Source organism: Cygnus olor, chromosome 17 (genome assembly GCF_009769625.2).
Source record: "Cygnus olor isolate bCygOlo1 chromosome 17, bCygOlo1.pri.v2, whole genome shotgun sequence".
Classification (NCBI taxonomy): Eukaryota; Metazoa; Chordata; class Aves; order Anseriformes; family Anatidae; genus Cygnus; species Cygnus olor.
The window spans coordinates 9837453-9853288 of record NC_049185.1 but is presented as its reverse complement, the minus strand read 5'-3'; the positions used below and the strand labels follow the sequence as shown (position 1 = coordinate 9853288).

Below are 15836 nucleotides of genomic sequence, written 5' to 3'. Positions count from 1 at the left end.
CTCTACCTGTAGCCAAACATGCTGCCATTCCCAGACATGCAGACGCTCCTCTCAACATAAAAAACTGTGGTATTCCTGACAGACAAGGGGGAATCTGAACAGGGTTTTAATTTGACCAGTCCTTAATAGGGTTATTGCCAATGCTAAGCTCAGGTATTTTGATAGCAGTCTCTTTTAGGAGATATGACTGTCATTACCAGCAGTATGGCCTCTGTGATATACAAGTGAACAGAACCCATTTTAGCCATCAGATACATGCTTATATGTGGCATTGTGTTGAAAAATTAAGCTTGTAAAAATTAGCTTGACAATTCCCTAAAGGACTCTTTATCTAGGATATGGTTTGTGATTTGCCTTCCAAATGATGACCCAAAAGAAATAGTTTACCTTTGCTAATCTCTGATCATTAATTACAGTAAATTACAGAGAGCAAAACTAAAACAGATTTGGACAAAAGTCACTAGACAGTACTTTAAAAAGTTTGAAGAACAGTTACTACTAATGGTTCAAAGCAATATGAGACACGGTTCTTGGGAAAAGCACAAGCTGAACAATGTCAAGACACCCTTTGTAGATAGAAATCTTTTTCATTACAGGTTATATTATTCTCTCAATAGCATTATAACTTTCCAACACCCTGTTTAATAAATGGGAGTTAAGAAAGATCTCTATAGATTCTGATCTCTTCTCTGGCGAAATGAGTATTACAGATTTTTATTTTCAAAAATTATATATTCTTTCTCTAACACTCCCAGAGCAGAGATACAATGCCTTATCTGCAGCACCATGAGTTATTACACAGAAACCTATTAGGAATCAGCACTTGGAAACAGAAATATATGGCTGCAATAGACAAGAACAGGCCAGAATATTTCTTATTGTGTACAAGAGAAAATTTTATCCAGCATATTGCTAACCTTTAATGAGCTATAATTCTCTGTTACACGTTGCTAATAACAAAGAAGGACAGCACAGTGTGTCTGACTTCTCTCAATCTGGATGTTTGCAAAGAAAGCAGAATTGTCTCCAGTACTCCACTTGGGCTCTGCCTGGGGTTTATTTATCTTTATGTGATGTGTTGGTTAAATAACAACAACAAAAAAAGATTTTTCCAATTAATCAGTTTTGACTCTCAACTATGGCTTGTTTTCTAGGACTTTTTGCAAGGTTTCAGTACTTTGGCTGTAGACACTTCTGAACTGTGCATATTATACAAAGGGTAAATGGACTTATTTCTAGGTAATACCTATTTTGAGTATTTAATAATGACCAAAAATGATGGTTCCAATTCTCATCTCAACTGAATGAGCATAACCTGTTTTGCTAATGAGCACTACTCATCATTTAAATTGGCATGAAGCTACATTCACTGAGCTCAGCAGCTTCCATCAAGTCTCATGTAAAACTTGATACTGATGGAGCATCATTTCTTATATGCAAGAAACAGTGAGGCACTCAAGTAATTTTCAGACTGCAAGTCTATAAAAGTTTTAACTATCAAAAAAAATAAAAGGTCTCACTTCACTGTCTCAAGATTTAGTTACAGATTTGGTACAGAGTATTTTGATAGTTTAAAATTCTTACTACTTTTACAAAAACTACTACAGAACATTTATAATCCTTTGCAGGGATCAATAAATAATAGTGAGCTTACAGTGAATCTATAAATGTAATGAAGAAACAGATTGTGAAACATGATCTGTGACTCTCCCCTGCTTTTAATTGCTCTATTTCCCAAAATATGTATGCACTGATCTTCAGTTTACAGATTTTAAGGCCATTTCGTCATCTATGCTAACCTAAAAGTCTCTCTCAGCGTTTCAGTACTGTTGTGATCTACTTGGTATTTAAAGGAGCAAGGATCTCTTCACCCTAGCATCTGTCCCTTCCTTGGCACAGCAATTAAATCTCCCTGAAACCAGAATCCATTCCTCCCCTCCCACTCTGCTCACAAATTGGTTTTGTCTGCAAATCTGTTTTGCACTTCCTATCCACACATCAGCTGCTGTCATTTCCTCTTCCAAGCCCGAGGGCAATAGGTTACGGGAATGGAAGAGGACTGCAGTGATCAGTAGAAAAATATCAGAGAGGAAGATCTGAGCTGCTGAATTCTTTCTGCTTCTTCCTTCAGGACTGACTTCCATGATGATAACATTGCCACCAGCTTGTGGAGGTAGTGGCAATCCATTTGTCCATGCTATTGACGTCCTTAATGTGAGGCAAGTTAGAACTTCCTAAGCACATAAATTTGCACTTCCCTTTTTGCATCCTTTCTACAGGTCCTAATAATGTTATTCTAACATCATTCTAACATCAGAAAGCAAATCCACATCTAGAGAAGCATAGAAAAACACAGTAAGGACTTCATATTAAAATAAAAAAAAAAGGCGAATAATCCTCTATCCTTCAAAGTAAGTGTGAGGAAGGAACCTTTTAAGTGCATCTTTCAGATTAAAGGCAGGAATCCTACTATGCAGCAGAGAATGAACTGATGATACCGTTGATATCTTTATTTTCATTTAAACTGTTGAGCTAGACAGCTGTCTGGAATAAAATGTTTCTGAAATGGCTTCTAAGGACCCCAATATTTTTTTTCAATTAAAAAACAATTATTGTTTTTCCAGCTTCCTTATGGGCAGCAGGGGGATGTGACAATGAATAGCCCATCCTAGCTCCAGCCCTCTCACTCCTCACAGTGTACTGCCTACAGCTGCAAACAAAACAAAGAAACCCATTACATCCTATAGCAGAGATTTTTACACTTCTAAAATGTGCAACCAACCGATATTAAAACAAGCTCAAAAGGCTTTGAAGTACTAGAGTCTTGTAATGAGACAGAACTCATACATGATGCTGAATGGGGAGCAAATTTAATTCTCACCCAAGTACACTGCTCAAAGAAAGGACTTGTCATCTGCGCTTGCAGATGGGCGCGCACCATTGCAGCGGCATGAATGGAAGAAGCTGGCTGAACACATCAGAAAATCAGTACTGTTCTGTGTGAGAGGCATTGTGAAGATTCTCAGAAGTTAGCTAATTCAGCAGTTCATCTTCTCTTTTCAGCTTTGTTCACACCTCATGAGATAACAGAAAGTTTAACTATTTCTCTTTTGACAGGGAAACTAGGCTAAGTATTTCTCAAAATTTGCCAGTGGTTGGAAAGCTGCAAACCATTTGTCAAACCACTGATTTCCTGAGCATATGAGGGCACACATGAAATAAACTGCATCTGTTTGGGCATGCTTTAGTGCTAAAGATGAGATTTAGGATTTCAAGTCTGCTCAAGGTACTCTGCTAGATCAGAAGGGTTGTACCCAACGGAGAGAACTCCACCATGCCACTCGGTATAGAAATCCAAAGTAAAAAGTTCTCTCTCATCCAAACAATTAGGATGCAGGAAAACAAAACAAAACAAAACCAACCCCCTGCAATACAACAAAAGTAAAACAAAAACAAAACAAACAAACAAACAAAAATTGAAAACTAGTACTATTTAACATGAAAAGCCAGGGTATGCACTGGACAATAGTGCATTGAGAAGATTTACAGGATGCTTTCCCCACATGTGTTAGAAGTTTCTATTTCAGTATAAATGAAGGACATTCAATCAAATAACTAGGTTCAGCTCTTCTACAGAAGAAATTTGGAGGGATCACTAAGACAAATGCCAGCAGATATCCTAGCTAAAAAATGTACAGAAACGAACTTTTCTGGCCATGAAGAGAAGTGAATTTTTTCAGCTATTGTGCTGGAATCCCACGATCATTAGACGGAGAGGCCAACCAAGGCATATCTGTTGAAAAAGCTTCTAGGGATTAGTCCTGGCCTGTGTTGGTACTAGTACACAGCTCATAGTAAAACAGAAAATCAGTGAAAAGGCATGTGTAACTGTAAGTTTTGTATACCCCAGAAGAAAAGGAAGGAGACAACAGAAAAAGTAAATTACCTTCCAGTGCTAGACAAAAACTTCCTGCTTGTTCCTGGGGAAAGTCATGTTAGTCTAAAGAGAGACAGCAGCATATCACTCTCCTACTCAGTTATGCAGTTTAATTTATCTTTACCACTACATCTATTTCTTATCTGCACATAATAATAAATTTATTCCATTGGTGCTAACTCTTCAAAGGTAAATAGTATATTGATAAGCCACACTGCACAATACACACAAAAGTTAACCCTCCTTGGCATTACCTAGGATGTGATTTCAGTAGCTCAGATTTTCTAGAAGCCCCTGGAATAAGTTGGTTTATGCAGCAGTCAGCTCATTTTTGATAACCCTTTGGAGGCTCAGAAAGAGGGAGGTAACAGCTACCCTTTATTTCCATGTGTAGTTGCAAAACCTTCAACTCAACTCTAGAGCAATATCAAATAAAGAATAAAGCTTTAGAGAGGGTTTCAACCATGCATTTACCAGTGCAACAGGCCGAAAATAAAATCCCTCCTTCTCAAAATTCAGACAGCCAGCTATTTTCATCACTACAATCATCTCCAAAAGCCATATCTATTCTAATGCAGCCAACAGCAAAACTATTTTCCTCTTTTAGAAGGAGCCTGTTGTGAGTCTAAAGTCATTAACAAATCATATTTTAAATAAGTGATTGTACTCATGCAGGCATTTGCTGAAGCCAGTTAGTATTGTTAAAACATTCTGCCAAGAAAAGTCTTGCTTGAAATTTAAGATCTCAGACCACTAATTTTTATTTCCAACTCCCCCCAGTTTCAGGGTATGCATTCCTCCTTTAGTTGCTGCTTCAGTGGTTTGGAAAAGGAAAACTTGGCATTTGAGAAGATGAAAAATAAGCAGCTATTTGACAGCCTGTCAAGAAAGGTTCAGCACTGGATCAATGCTCCACTCTAACCAGACAAACATATTGTGCATTTTTCTGAATGGTCTGAAATACAGAGAGGAGTTTACAAGCATTTTCTCTCTCAAAAATTCTTGCTGTAGTCTCCACCAGTGCAGTTCTTTTACTGATAAAATAGTGTAACTCCATGACATTGTTATCTATTGTTATCGATATCTATCTATCTTTACTAATCTTAATTGCTTAACCCTCATCCAAGCATGCCTTGGTGGCAACTCTCACCATCACAACTACCGTATGTGCTACAACTAAAGAAACTTGGAAACAGTTTTCTATTTAAACCAGTGTTTTTAACATGTCATATGCTTCCTTCCACTAGTTCCCTCTACCCATTCTCATTGGACACCAGCTTGTAATTTGTAAGGGACCTTTCAGACTCTTCTCCATTACTCTTGATCCATCTGTAAGGTTTGGCTTAAAAAGTTTCACCTACATCTTTATTTTACCAATAACACTTGGGGAATTTAGTTGTTTCTTAGCAGAGCACTTTTTCCTTCCCACCACTAGAACTTTTGTGCACTTTGTTTCAAAATATACAAGTAATTGCCCCCTTGCATTAGCTGATAAGTGATCTCTTGGTTGATTCAATTTTCCCAGTGAATTTTACCCTTACTCTATCCCATCATCTCATCTTTATTAGATTCACCTGGTGAATTATCCTATTTCATGGAATCAGTTTGTTCTATCACATTACGTACAATTTACAACCAGGCAAAGAGAAGGACAGCATCTTCAACTACACAGTAAAACCTCTACTGAATAATAAATACACTTGTGATTCAAAATACATTGCTGATTTTTTCCAAGTTAAAAAGGAGGCACCAAATTGATGATGTGCAAGCTACTGAATATCTAGGAAAACAAGAGTGGCTAGACACCAACATGCTCAGCTTCTCTAGAAGCATGTTAAAAGACAGGTGGGATGACTTTAATTCTTTCTAAGTGACTTCTCTAATAAGACTAGCAGGTTTTGCAACCCTGTCCTGACAACTGGATTAATTCCACACAAGTAATACGAGTTGATACCAACAGCTTGTTTCACAGGGTCACAGTAATATTTTGCAACAAGATAGATTGGCTGACAAAGCCCTCTTTAAAGGAACATATCATGGAAGTTGCTCGTATTTCCTTCAACAGCATACTCACTTCCCATCCTTTTCTTCTTTCTCATCGTGATTTGCATCCAGTAACCACACAGTGAAAACCTACATCCCATTTCTTACAGAGTATCAGATAAAGATCTCTCTCCTCCTGATAGTTTGAGATCCCTTGTAGGTACTTGGTCTACCATATTCCATACTTTTTATCGTAATTAATAGGGGCATTCAGGCCTCTTGTTTGCAATGCACTTATGCCTATGTGACTCACACAAGTGATAGAAGTACTGGATCGTTGGACTTCACAGGATTATACATACCTTTAGGACCTGCTCTAAGTTCTCCAGCTTGGCTTGGAGCTGGTGTTTTCCCTTTACAGCCAAATCTCGTTCTTTGGTCACTCTGTTAAGGGTTTCTCTAAGATGGTCATAGTCTGATTTCACCTAGAAAAATAAGAATGTGATTACTCCCCAAAGACCTAATTAATGAAGGGAAAAATATAGCTGACATAAACACCATTTCTGCATTAGAAAATGGAAAAAGAAAAAAAGTTCAAATAAAATAGGGAAGAAATATAAAAGGTAAACGGAAGGGAATGTTCAGCGATGAAATTGTGTGCATCTCATGTACCCGTACTTGTGAAACATTTTCATTTGAAAGGAGCTAAAACCTGGCAATGAATTTGTAGTTATGCATAAAGATAGCAAAGGTAAATAAATATACTATATAATAAACAAAATAAATGACAATCAAACAATTCCCAGTTTCCCTGGATCTCAGAGGCATCAAAGATGGATGTACTATAAAAAGAGACAGAGATCTAAAGTGCATATAGAAAAATAACTCAGATGTATAAAACTTATGTGTTTTCCTGGACTACTTTTTAGTTTAACTTCAGAACAAAATCAAATGTGTTATGGTGCATAATCAGCCTACACTAGTATTTGAAATCTGTGTCTGTACAATTCAGAAACAGTTATTCCTGTGCAACTCTTGCTCTCCCTTAAAATATTCGCATACAGCAGTTTTTTAAAGGAACAGATACTCATCATAGTAGGATTTGTTTTCCTGCTTAATTTATTTGGTGCTAACTTAACCATCTCAGTATGAATAACTCCTTTTATACAGGATTTTGTGACTCATCAATGATAGTGACTATTTCATAAACACACACAGAAAATAAGAAAACATAAGATTGAACTACTTTATCCTGCCATGGAAAAGTCCTTCCTTGAATTCATATCAGCTGAAGGTCTGATTTATAAGAAATAACCTAAGCATTTTATGAGCTTATGTCCCATAATGATGTGTAACATTAAGATTCTTTTAGCTCATACCATATCAAGAGCAGCAATGTTTAAGAATGAAAACCCATCACTAATAAATACCTTGGTAAAAAATACATAGTGTTCACGTGCTATTTCATAAATACTGCTCTTCCCTTCTCTGCAATGTTAATTGGATGTAAGAAGGCAAAAGAAAGGAGCATAATATTTTTAGTGAACAATGTTCCAAGCAGCATCCATTTTCCCTTGTTAACTGCAACGCCGTTAACAGAAGCATGAATGATGCTGGGATGATTACTGACAAAGGACTGGCAAAGCTGTATGAAGTATTGGGAAAACGAATAGGCTTGCTTTAATCTTGGTGCAGCTCATCTTTCCTTCTAACTTCAGTTAAAGAAGTGTTAAGCTCTTTTTTCTATTTAATTACTGTAATTTCATTTTTTTAAGGAATGAAAGGCATTAAGCAATCTCTGACATGGATATCTCTGAGAGGTTTTTTAAAGCGATGTTTTGGAAACGATTCAGCCTTTCTATTTGCCTTCTGGCTCCAGTTTGTTAATTTGCAAATTTCGCCATGGACCAAACAATCTAAATGGTTGCAGCCAGCTCTCATATTTGTCTTTGTAATAGGGATCTTTAGAGTTCAGTGGAGTAGAAAAAAAAAAAAAAAAAAAAGAAAGAGGAGAACAGAACAAATCTTGTTTTCCACAAGAACTGATGCAATTATTGTCATCCTCAGGATTTTTTTTCCAAGCATAGATTTTTGTTCTCCTCTTCCCTCATTTCTTTATAACTAAGGAAACTATTAGACAATGGATTTTCAGAATCTATTAATTTCCCACATCCTTTGTATTGTGTTTCATTGCTTAGATCAGTCAATGTATATTGTTGAAGAATAAGGGAGTGGAAAAAGGAAGCAATGAGGTATCAGCATCAATGATGCAACTCTGTTATTGTCGGTGATTCTCAGTTAATTTACTGAGAATGAATGAATGAAGTACAAAATTTTGACCAAGTTTCAAGAAAAGGTAATTTTACTCAGGCTTTGCTTTTCCCTGTCTCTGAAATTGTTGATACTGACTACTCATGCGAAGTATTTTCTAAATCTTAATAGTCAGTGTAGTCTGAATAATTTTGGGGAGCTAGTGAGTATGGTACCTTTCTGCTATGTGTTCTTCCCCATTGGCAGAGACAAGTCTATAGGAGCAAACAGTACGTATTAGGCTGATAATGTGATTTGGGAAGTAGGCACAGATAGAACCACAGATATTTAACACATCTCAGGATTTTCATTCAGGATCACAAAGCACATACCTAGATTAGTTGAAGTTTAGGACCACCCAAGTGATAATCTGATTCTCTGTGTTCTCTTTTGGCAGATAAGTTTTTGAACAATGTTCTGTGTATATTTTCATTTTCCAGGTTGGAAATAACACAACCTATTCTACCATTTGCCTTCCAATAATTACTCTTCTTAATTTTAGCAACACTTTAAAAATTTCTGCAGGGCATTCCTACCAGGGCTTTTTCCTTCTGAATACTGTGTATCACAGAGTGGTGTGATCTATGTATTTATATAACCCATAAAATAGCATAAAACTTGATGAGTCTATCATTTGTTTTGGTTTGGTTTTGGACAAAATCTGTTGTTAAACACAAACGTAATACTCTCTCCAAGCAGGCTGTGTAAGAGCATATGGGATATACATGAACTTGAATTACACACAGAACACATCAAAATATCAATATTACCAGTGGCAAAAACAGTTGACCTAAATAGAGTGCCATCATAAACAGTTCTAATTTCACAATAGAAACTTAGGGAACATTTCGATCTGTAATGTTTCTCTGTTCAATGCATCAACCAATTTATTTTTCATCCTGTACCTTCCCACTTACTAAATGTACCCTCATTTGAGTCAATTATGAATACTGCTGAAGCATGTTCCACTTTCTGAACTCAAATCCAGAAACCAGTTACTGAAAATCAGCAAAATAAACTACTGGTTTGTTTTGTTATATGAGTGCTAAGCTCCATCAGCCAACTGGTGAAAGACAATTTCCTTCTGTGTGAAATATAGTTTTCCTTCACTGATATGCTCAGACTGAAAAATGTTCTCTGCCACTCACAATTTACTGTGTTGTACATAAATCACAGATGCTGAGCTATGTCTACTGTGCCTGAATACAGAAAGGCACCTTCGGCCTTAATTCTAGGCTTTGGTGATGTGCTAACTTCTCACACCACTGATATTGTTTAGAAAAGATGATTCAGAAACTACCATGAAAACGGTATGATGTCAGGCATCGTAGAAATAAACTCTGAATAAATAATGCCTATTCTCTTTTTATATAAAAACACTAACATATACATATTCAGATGAGCAGGAAAACAAGTCAAATGCCTATGTCATAGCACTTCTAAGGACACAAAATCTTTTCACAAGTACTCCACTCCAAGAATGCAATTCTGTTTCTGTTATGCAGAGTGACAACACAAAACTGCATAAATTCAGTAAAATTTTAGCCTTATTTTGTGGATTTTAAAGTAGCACAACTCATACCTGCTCCTTTCCAGAGCTAAATTTCAACAACTACATTATGCATACATGAGCAGTAGTTTTATCCGTGCTACGCAGCAGAATGCACAAACATTCTCCCAGCCCCATTTGCTTGGATAAAGTTGACCTGTTTTTCAGTCCAGTTCTCAAGGGGGAAGAACAACAAACTATTTCAGGCAGGTTTTCCCATTCAGGGCTGGGCCCTAACTCTGTTAGAATTCTACTCTGACCTCAACATTCATGTTTGTATAGTTTCACACTTTCTTAATAGTATAAAGTAATCTAAACTGCACAAACAATCCATCCTCAGCCTCATTTTATGTGTGCATGTGGGGGGGAAAAAATCATTCCCTTAGAAAACTTGTTAGGCACATATGAGCACACAAGGTTTGCTAACATTCTCTTCTCTTGCATATTCTTAAAATTGTTGAAGGTGGGAGGGTATGCTTAAAGGAAGTCTTTGATCCTACTTTGATTTTTGATATTAAATCAGTGGCACAGGCTTCCAGAATGTTTCCAATGTGCCTTTAACACTATTTTACAAACACCCATAGTAAGACAAATAGACAAATCCTGACACTGTGATAGTAAAAGGTAATTTTATTACTAATGTAGTGGTTAATGTGACTAATGTTGACATTATACCCTTATATTTTAAATTGTTTTTACTAGGTTTTTCAATGCATCTCAAGCTCTTCACTATAATAAGATACAAATGTTACCTATAACGAATTATTATTAACCACATAGTTCCTCACTTTCTGATTGTAAGAGGGCTAATCTTCTTAGTGTCACCAGGGTACTGAACCTTTACTGCATTAATGCTGCATGCTGTTTCTATGCCAGTTAAAATATAAAGCTGCCTTTATGTGACCTGTGAACTAAATAGTAAGGGTGATGTGTAAACAACAACAAAGATAAGAGAAAAACATTAGGAGAGGAAGAAATTCTGGACAGATGGATGAATAAAATTAAGCATGCTATGATCCTCATGGCTTCCTCCTAACATAAAGTATCGTCGCACGTCTTTTTTGTATAAAAATAATTTACGTTCCTCACCAATGAGAAATTCAGGTCTGCTCTGATACCAGGTACTACATACAAAATTTAGCCATAGTTATTTCTGAATCACAGTGATTTGTCTTGTTTTGGGGACTAAATCAGACCTTGTTTGGTTTGGAAATTCAGCACTGGGCTACTCAATGACATATGCATGTCAGAGATATCAAAGCATGCAGCTACCAATGTTTTATAAGGTTTTGGGATGGGCTTTCATCAGAGCCTATGTGAGTTACAGCTTTTCTGATGTGAATGAGGTTGCTGAGCAACTCACTTAAGCCCTGTAGAAATCCCAGATTGGAGTTTTATTTTTAGCTATATGTAGCCTTGTAAAGTGGCTGGTTCATGATGTTTCTTCCACTAAATGCATATGTGGTAAGGTAAGGCACATCAGCCTCTCCTCCCATGCTACTCATGCCATGCAGTATTTGCCACAGATACAATCACTGTAGCTAAGAAGACATCTTTAGTCCTGTAACAGGAACAAAAAAAAGGAAGAAGAAAAATGCTTGCTATTAAAATGGTTTTTATATCAGGACTTGGAATAGCTGAGACATGGACTTATGCCATGTGCCATGCTACAGGGAAAATAACAGCTGTTAAACAGAATTTGTGAAAATTACTGCTGGACAGCAGCATTTCAATATTTTACTGAGAAATTAAAAAAAATGCAAAGGAAAAATGCAGAAGGGAATTAAAAAAACACTGCTAGCTACCAATCCTTTCTGTCAACATTTCTCAGAAAAAGTAGAGATTTTTCAATCAAGTCTCATCAAAATCACTGAAAAAGTCTTTTTTTTTTTTTTTTCCAAAGCCTAATACTAATTTATGATACTAAGAGAAGATTCATTAGAGGAATAACACAGCTCTCTAAAGCCCATCAGTGTCTTACCTTTTCACTTGAAAATAACATTTGTTCATAAAATACATTTTTGTAACCTTTCCTTAATTAAAATATTTTATATTTTCAAGCAGAAAAAAAGCAAATCAGAATGGACTGTCCACTTTTATCCACTTTGGAGCCTGATTTCTGTAACAAATGAATGTATGAGTTTTGTGCTTATGATGTTACCTGGTCATATTGCAGTGCTTTGTGGGACACACTTGCATACTGAAGGCTCAGGCGATTCTTTTCTTGCACAGCATCCTTCAGTTCATTTTTCTAAAACAAAAATAAAGTGTTATAGGCCATTCATCTCCATTACAGTATATCCTATTAAGTTCTTAAGGAAGCAATGTTTTTGCATTATTTGGTATTAACATACTATTAGGAGTAGTATCAGGCACACAGCCAAAGGCACTGAAGGTGCAGAAGCAGCAGATTAGCTTGCAATTACAGTTGGCTCTATCATAAAACCACGTTTTCAGTAGATGATCTGATTAAAGATGTGCAGACAAAGAGAGATGACCTGACATTACAGGCTTTAAAAACAAAACAAAACAACCAAACAAACAAAAACCTCCCTGCGGATGTAATAAGGAGCGCAAACTTGGCTGCCTCACTAAGAGTTGGGAAGAGACTTGATTCCCAGAATAACGTTCTCAAACTTAGATCTTCAGAAGGCATTTTCAGGGCAAAAGCCAACAACTGTACATGCAATCATGTACACATTTTTATATTCGTATATCTAACTATACTTACAATATCTATTTCTTTTTATAGTATGTCTATTTATTTTATATATATATATATATACACACATTCAAATAAAATCATGCTGGGTAGAGCACCTATACACTACAGTGGCAGGCAAATCAGAAATGCAGATGGAAGTCAACAGGTAAGTAACCTGTGCCTAAACATCAAGGTATTAACTACAGCCTCAGGTATGTATTCTTATGTATTTACACAGCACTATAATAACAAAAAAAAAAAAAAAAAAAGGAAAAGCAAATAAACCTCAAATACATAGTCAAAGGTCAAGCTTGGAGGGGATCACACAAATCAAAACACCTGCAGCTCAGGAAAAACAGTGGAGTTTTTTGGTACTTCTGACAATTTCTTCTTTGCATGTTAACAGAAATAGTTATCTGAGATTAAATCTCTCACAGCAATCACATAAAAAGTGAGTGAAAACATTTAAATCTTTTGAATGCATGGGAAAAAGTTACACACTAGCCAGACCAGGAATTTTTAGTTAGCTAGATTTTAAGCATGAAGTAGTAAAACTGATCTCAGTAATTCTTTTTCTTTTCCCCTTTACAAAGTAACAAAAATCAATGCCCTGACTTCAGTTCCTTATGAAAGTTGTAACTCCACAACCAGCCACTCTGGGCAACCTTGAATCTGTCCAACAGTGTGTATTATACATTATCTTCTGAAAACATTGATTACATTTGCCAATAACTATATTAAGGTGGGCAAAACTGAACCCACTTCTGAGTTACTTGAAATAATTTCTGGTTCTGCACCATTACAATCCATACGTTCAGCAGGTTTCTCCAGAGCTCCTCTAATTCTGCTGAGGTCTTAAGAAAAACTGTTCAAGTTATGCTTTATCATAATTTCTTTTTAAAATTCCTGATATGAAAATAAATAAATAAATAAATAAATTCCCTATTTTTGGTTCACCAACATAAGCCCTAAAAAGAAGAGGAATTTAAAGATTCTGATTTTTAAGTATTTTAATAGTACTTAAATAATAATAAAAAATTGCTATTTTAAGCATATCTTTCCTGAACCAATTTCAGAACTCTCTCCTTACAAGACCTATGTTTTGAATAGATAGTGTTTCCAATGAACAAAACTGTTTATCTAAATTGTTTCCTAAGCATCATTAGCTTTAAGCACCAGAACTAATGAAGCTCACAGATTTCTGCCTAATGGCTCCTTGACTCTGATATCCAAGAACGTGTGACCTTCAAATGATGTTTTGTGTTATATGGTACATACAATTTTTTCTACATTTTATTACCTTTAAGGTCAAATGTGATTAAAATCAGCCACTGGGTTCAAAACTTACAGGGTCAGATACACAGTATGATCATGGCAATCATTTTTTCTATAGAAAATCAGATTAAAATGTCAGTTTTATAGAACACTTCACGAAGAGAAGGCCATTCTGTGTTCTTCTCTGATTTTAATATAGCAATTCATTCTGCAGAAATGACTGCATTTCTGACCACACCCTTAATGCCAGTCTGACAGTCAAGTTTGGATATAAACAGTGAAAATAGTTCAGGCTAAGGAACGACACATTAGAGCACCACTGTTTTACAATATCAAAACACCTCATCATCAGTGGGAAGCTGTTCTCTTGACTAAGTGTTACTGCACTGAACCAAACTAAGATGACAAACTGCAGAATATTCAGTCTCCTAGCTGCAGATACACCTATCATCTCACACATATGGAGCTCTGCAATTATGATTTCTCAAGTTCTGTAAAATCTGTTGTTTAGGACGCAATTAAAAATGGCAGTCAGACTCTGAGATGCTAGACAGTTCTGAGGGCCAAAATGAGAAGAATTTCTTAGCTCGCGTTACATTTTCAAAGGTGTGAATTAAATCAGTAAATATTTTTCCAATAGGAACAAACTGCACCGAACTGTTCCTTGGATATGCAAGTAAATCATTGCATCCTATTAATTACTGAAAATCATTTGTAAAGCATTTATGTCTATTCTGCATTTTTCTAGGCAAAAACGGGCTACAGTAGCTGCTCTGCAACCCTTACAACTGCAGGCTTTTGTCAAGTGAGATTTGACATCGACTTTAATGGATCAATCTGCATTTGTTACAAATTGGTATTGCTCAGCTGATCTTAATGGGGAACAAGTGACAATGAGTTACCAGCTTTTAATAATGTTATTAAAGGAATTCAAGCAGAAGTGGAAGGGAGAGGAGAAAAGGAGTAATTGATGGCAATCTAGGCCAGCATCCTTCACACCCTACTTAAATTCTGCAGAATAGAAAACAGTTTGAGAAGTGGCAGAGCAACTGGGCTGGCTGCTAGTCCTACCTGAAGAAAATATATTTTATCATCTTAGGATGAATAGAAGTAGGGCAGCAACCATCTCAGTTTCACTGGTCCTTAGTAGTAAGCCTATTTCTTTTTGCTTCGATTTCTGTTCATCCCAGTGGCAGTCCTGTTTTGCATTTGTCAGGATAAAGCACCACTCATGTTCCCCCTCCCAACCAAATCCATAAAGATCAAGAATCCCCTGACAAGTAGCAGGAATTACCAGCACATTTCTAGCTTAGAAAATACACATAAAGAACAGGTAAGGAACTTGGATGCAAAGGTCCACTTCAGCAGTACTTGTAACAAGGACAGAGTGTATTTATATACACCAGCAGTGTGCTTTGAATTGACATAAATACACGTAAGACTGACAATATTTGGATTACTTGCTTTCAGAAAAAGCATTAAGAAACAATGAATAAACAACTCAAAGGTCTCTGTGCAATAACATGGTAAAAGCCACACTGAACTGAAGCCTTCTAAGTTTTAGCCAACTCCTTCATCAGGCCACATCTTCCAGAGATGATCCGAGCCATAATTACTGCCAATTCAGAATTTCCCACAAGTTTAGTTTCTATTGTTTGTTGACTTAAGTCATCTCCCAGCAACAATGGATCCTTACAATAGGGCTCTGACAGAAGAATTGTGGTAGAATCAGCTGCGAGTGCTTCGTTACTGCATATTATTACCAGTCATGTCCCTCTGCAAAAGGTTATCAGAACAGGACACCTCTGTTATTTCTCTGTCACCTCACGTTGCAGTCTAATCCTGTAGTCAAACTGATCATAAAGAAAGGTTTCAGCAACAAAGCCCATCCAATGAGTCTGTAGCCTGCTATGAGGACAATAATCTCCAAAGGGGCAGGTATCTAGCTAGGAACAGCAATACTTTCAAGCACTGCAATTAAATCTACAGGAACGCATGTGCCAGATTCCTAACACATCATAGTTATCTTAGGTCACAGTAACCAAATACCAGGGGGTTGAGTTGCTAAAGCTTTTGTG

At 36.4% G+C, this 15836-nt stretch overlaps 1 protein-coding gene across 12 annotated transcripts in view; it reads right to left on the bottom strand.

Moving 5' to 3' along the window:
- The window catches only part of RIMBP2 (RIMS binding protein 2), a 145029-nt gene that overhangs the window by 50989 nt on the left and 78204 nt on the right, over positions 1-15836 (bottom strand). For 11 of the 12 annotated variants that reach the window (XM_040577642.1, XM_040577648.1, XM_040577649.1 and 8 more), the window contains 2 exons: positions 11941-12030; positions 6283-6405 (listed from right to left, as the gene is read on the bottom strand). In XM_040577642.1, coding sequence (XP_040433576.1) covers positions 6283-6405; positions 11941-12030 — 213 coding nt within the window. Of the gene's footprint in view, positions 1-3946; positions 3992-6282; positions 6406-11940; positions 12031-15836 lie in introns of those variants that run through there. The other variant, XM_040577647.1, reaches the window with a different exon arrangement.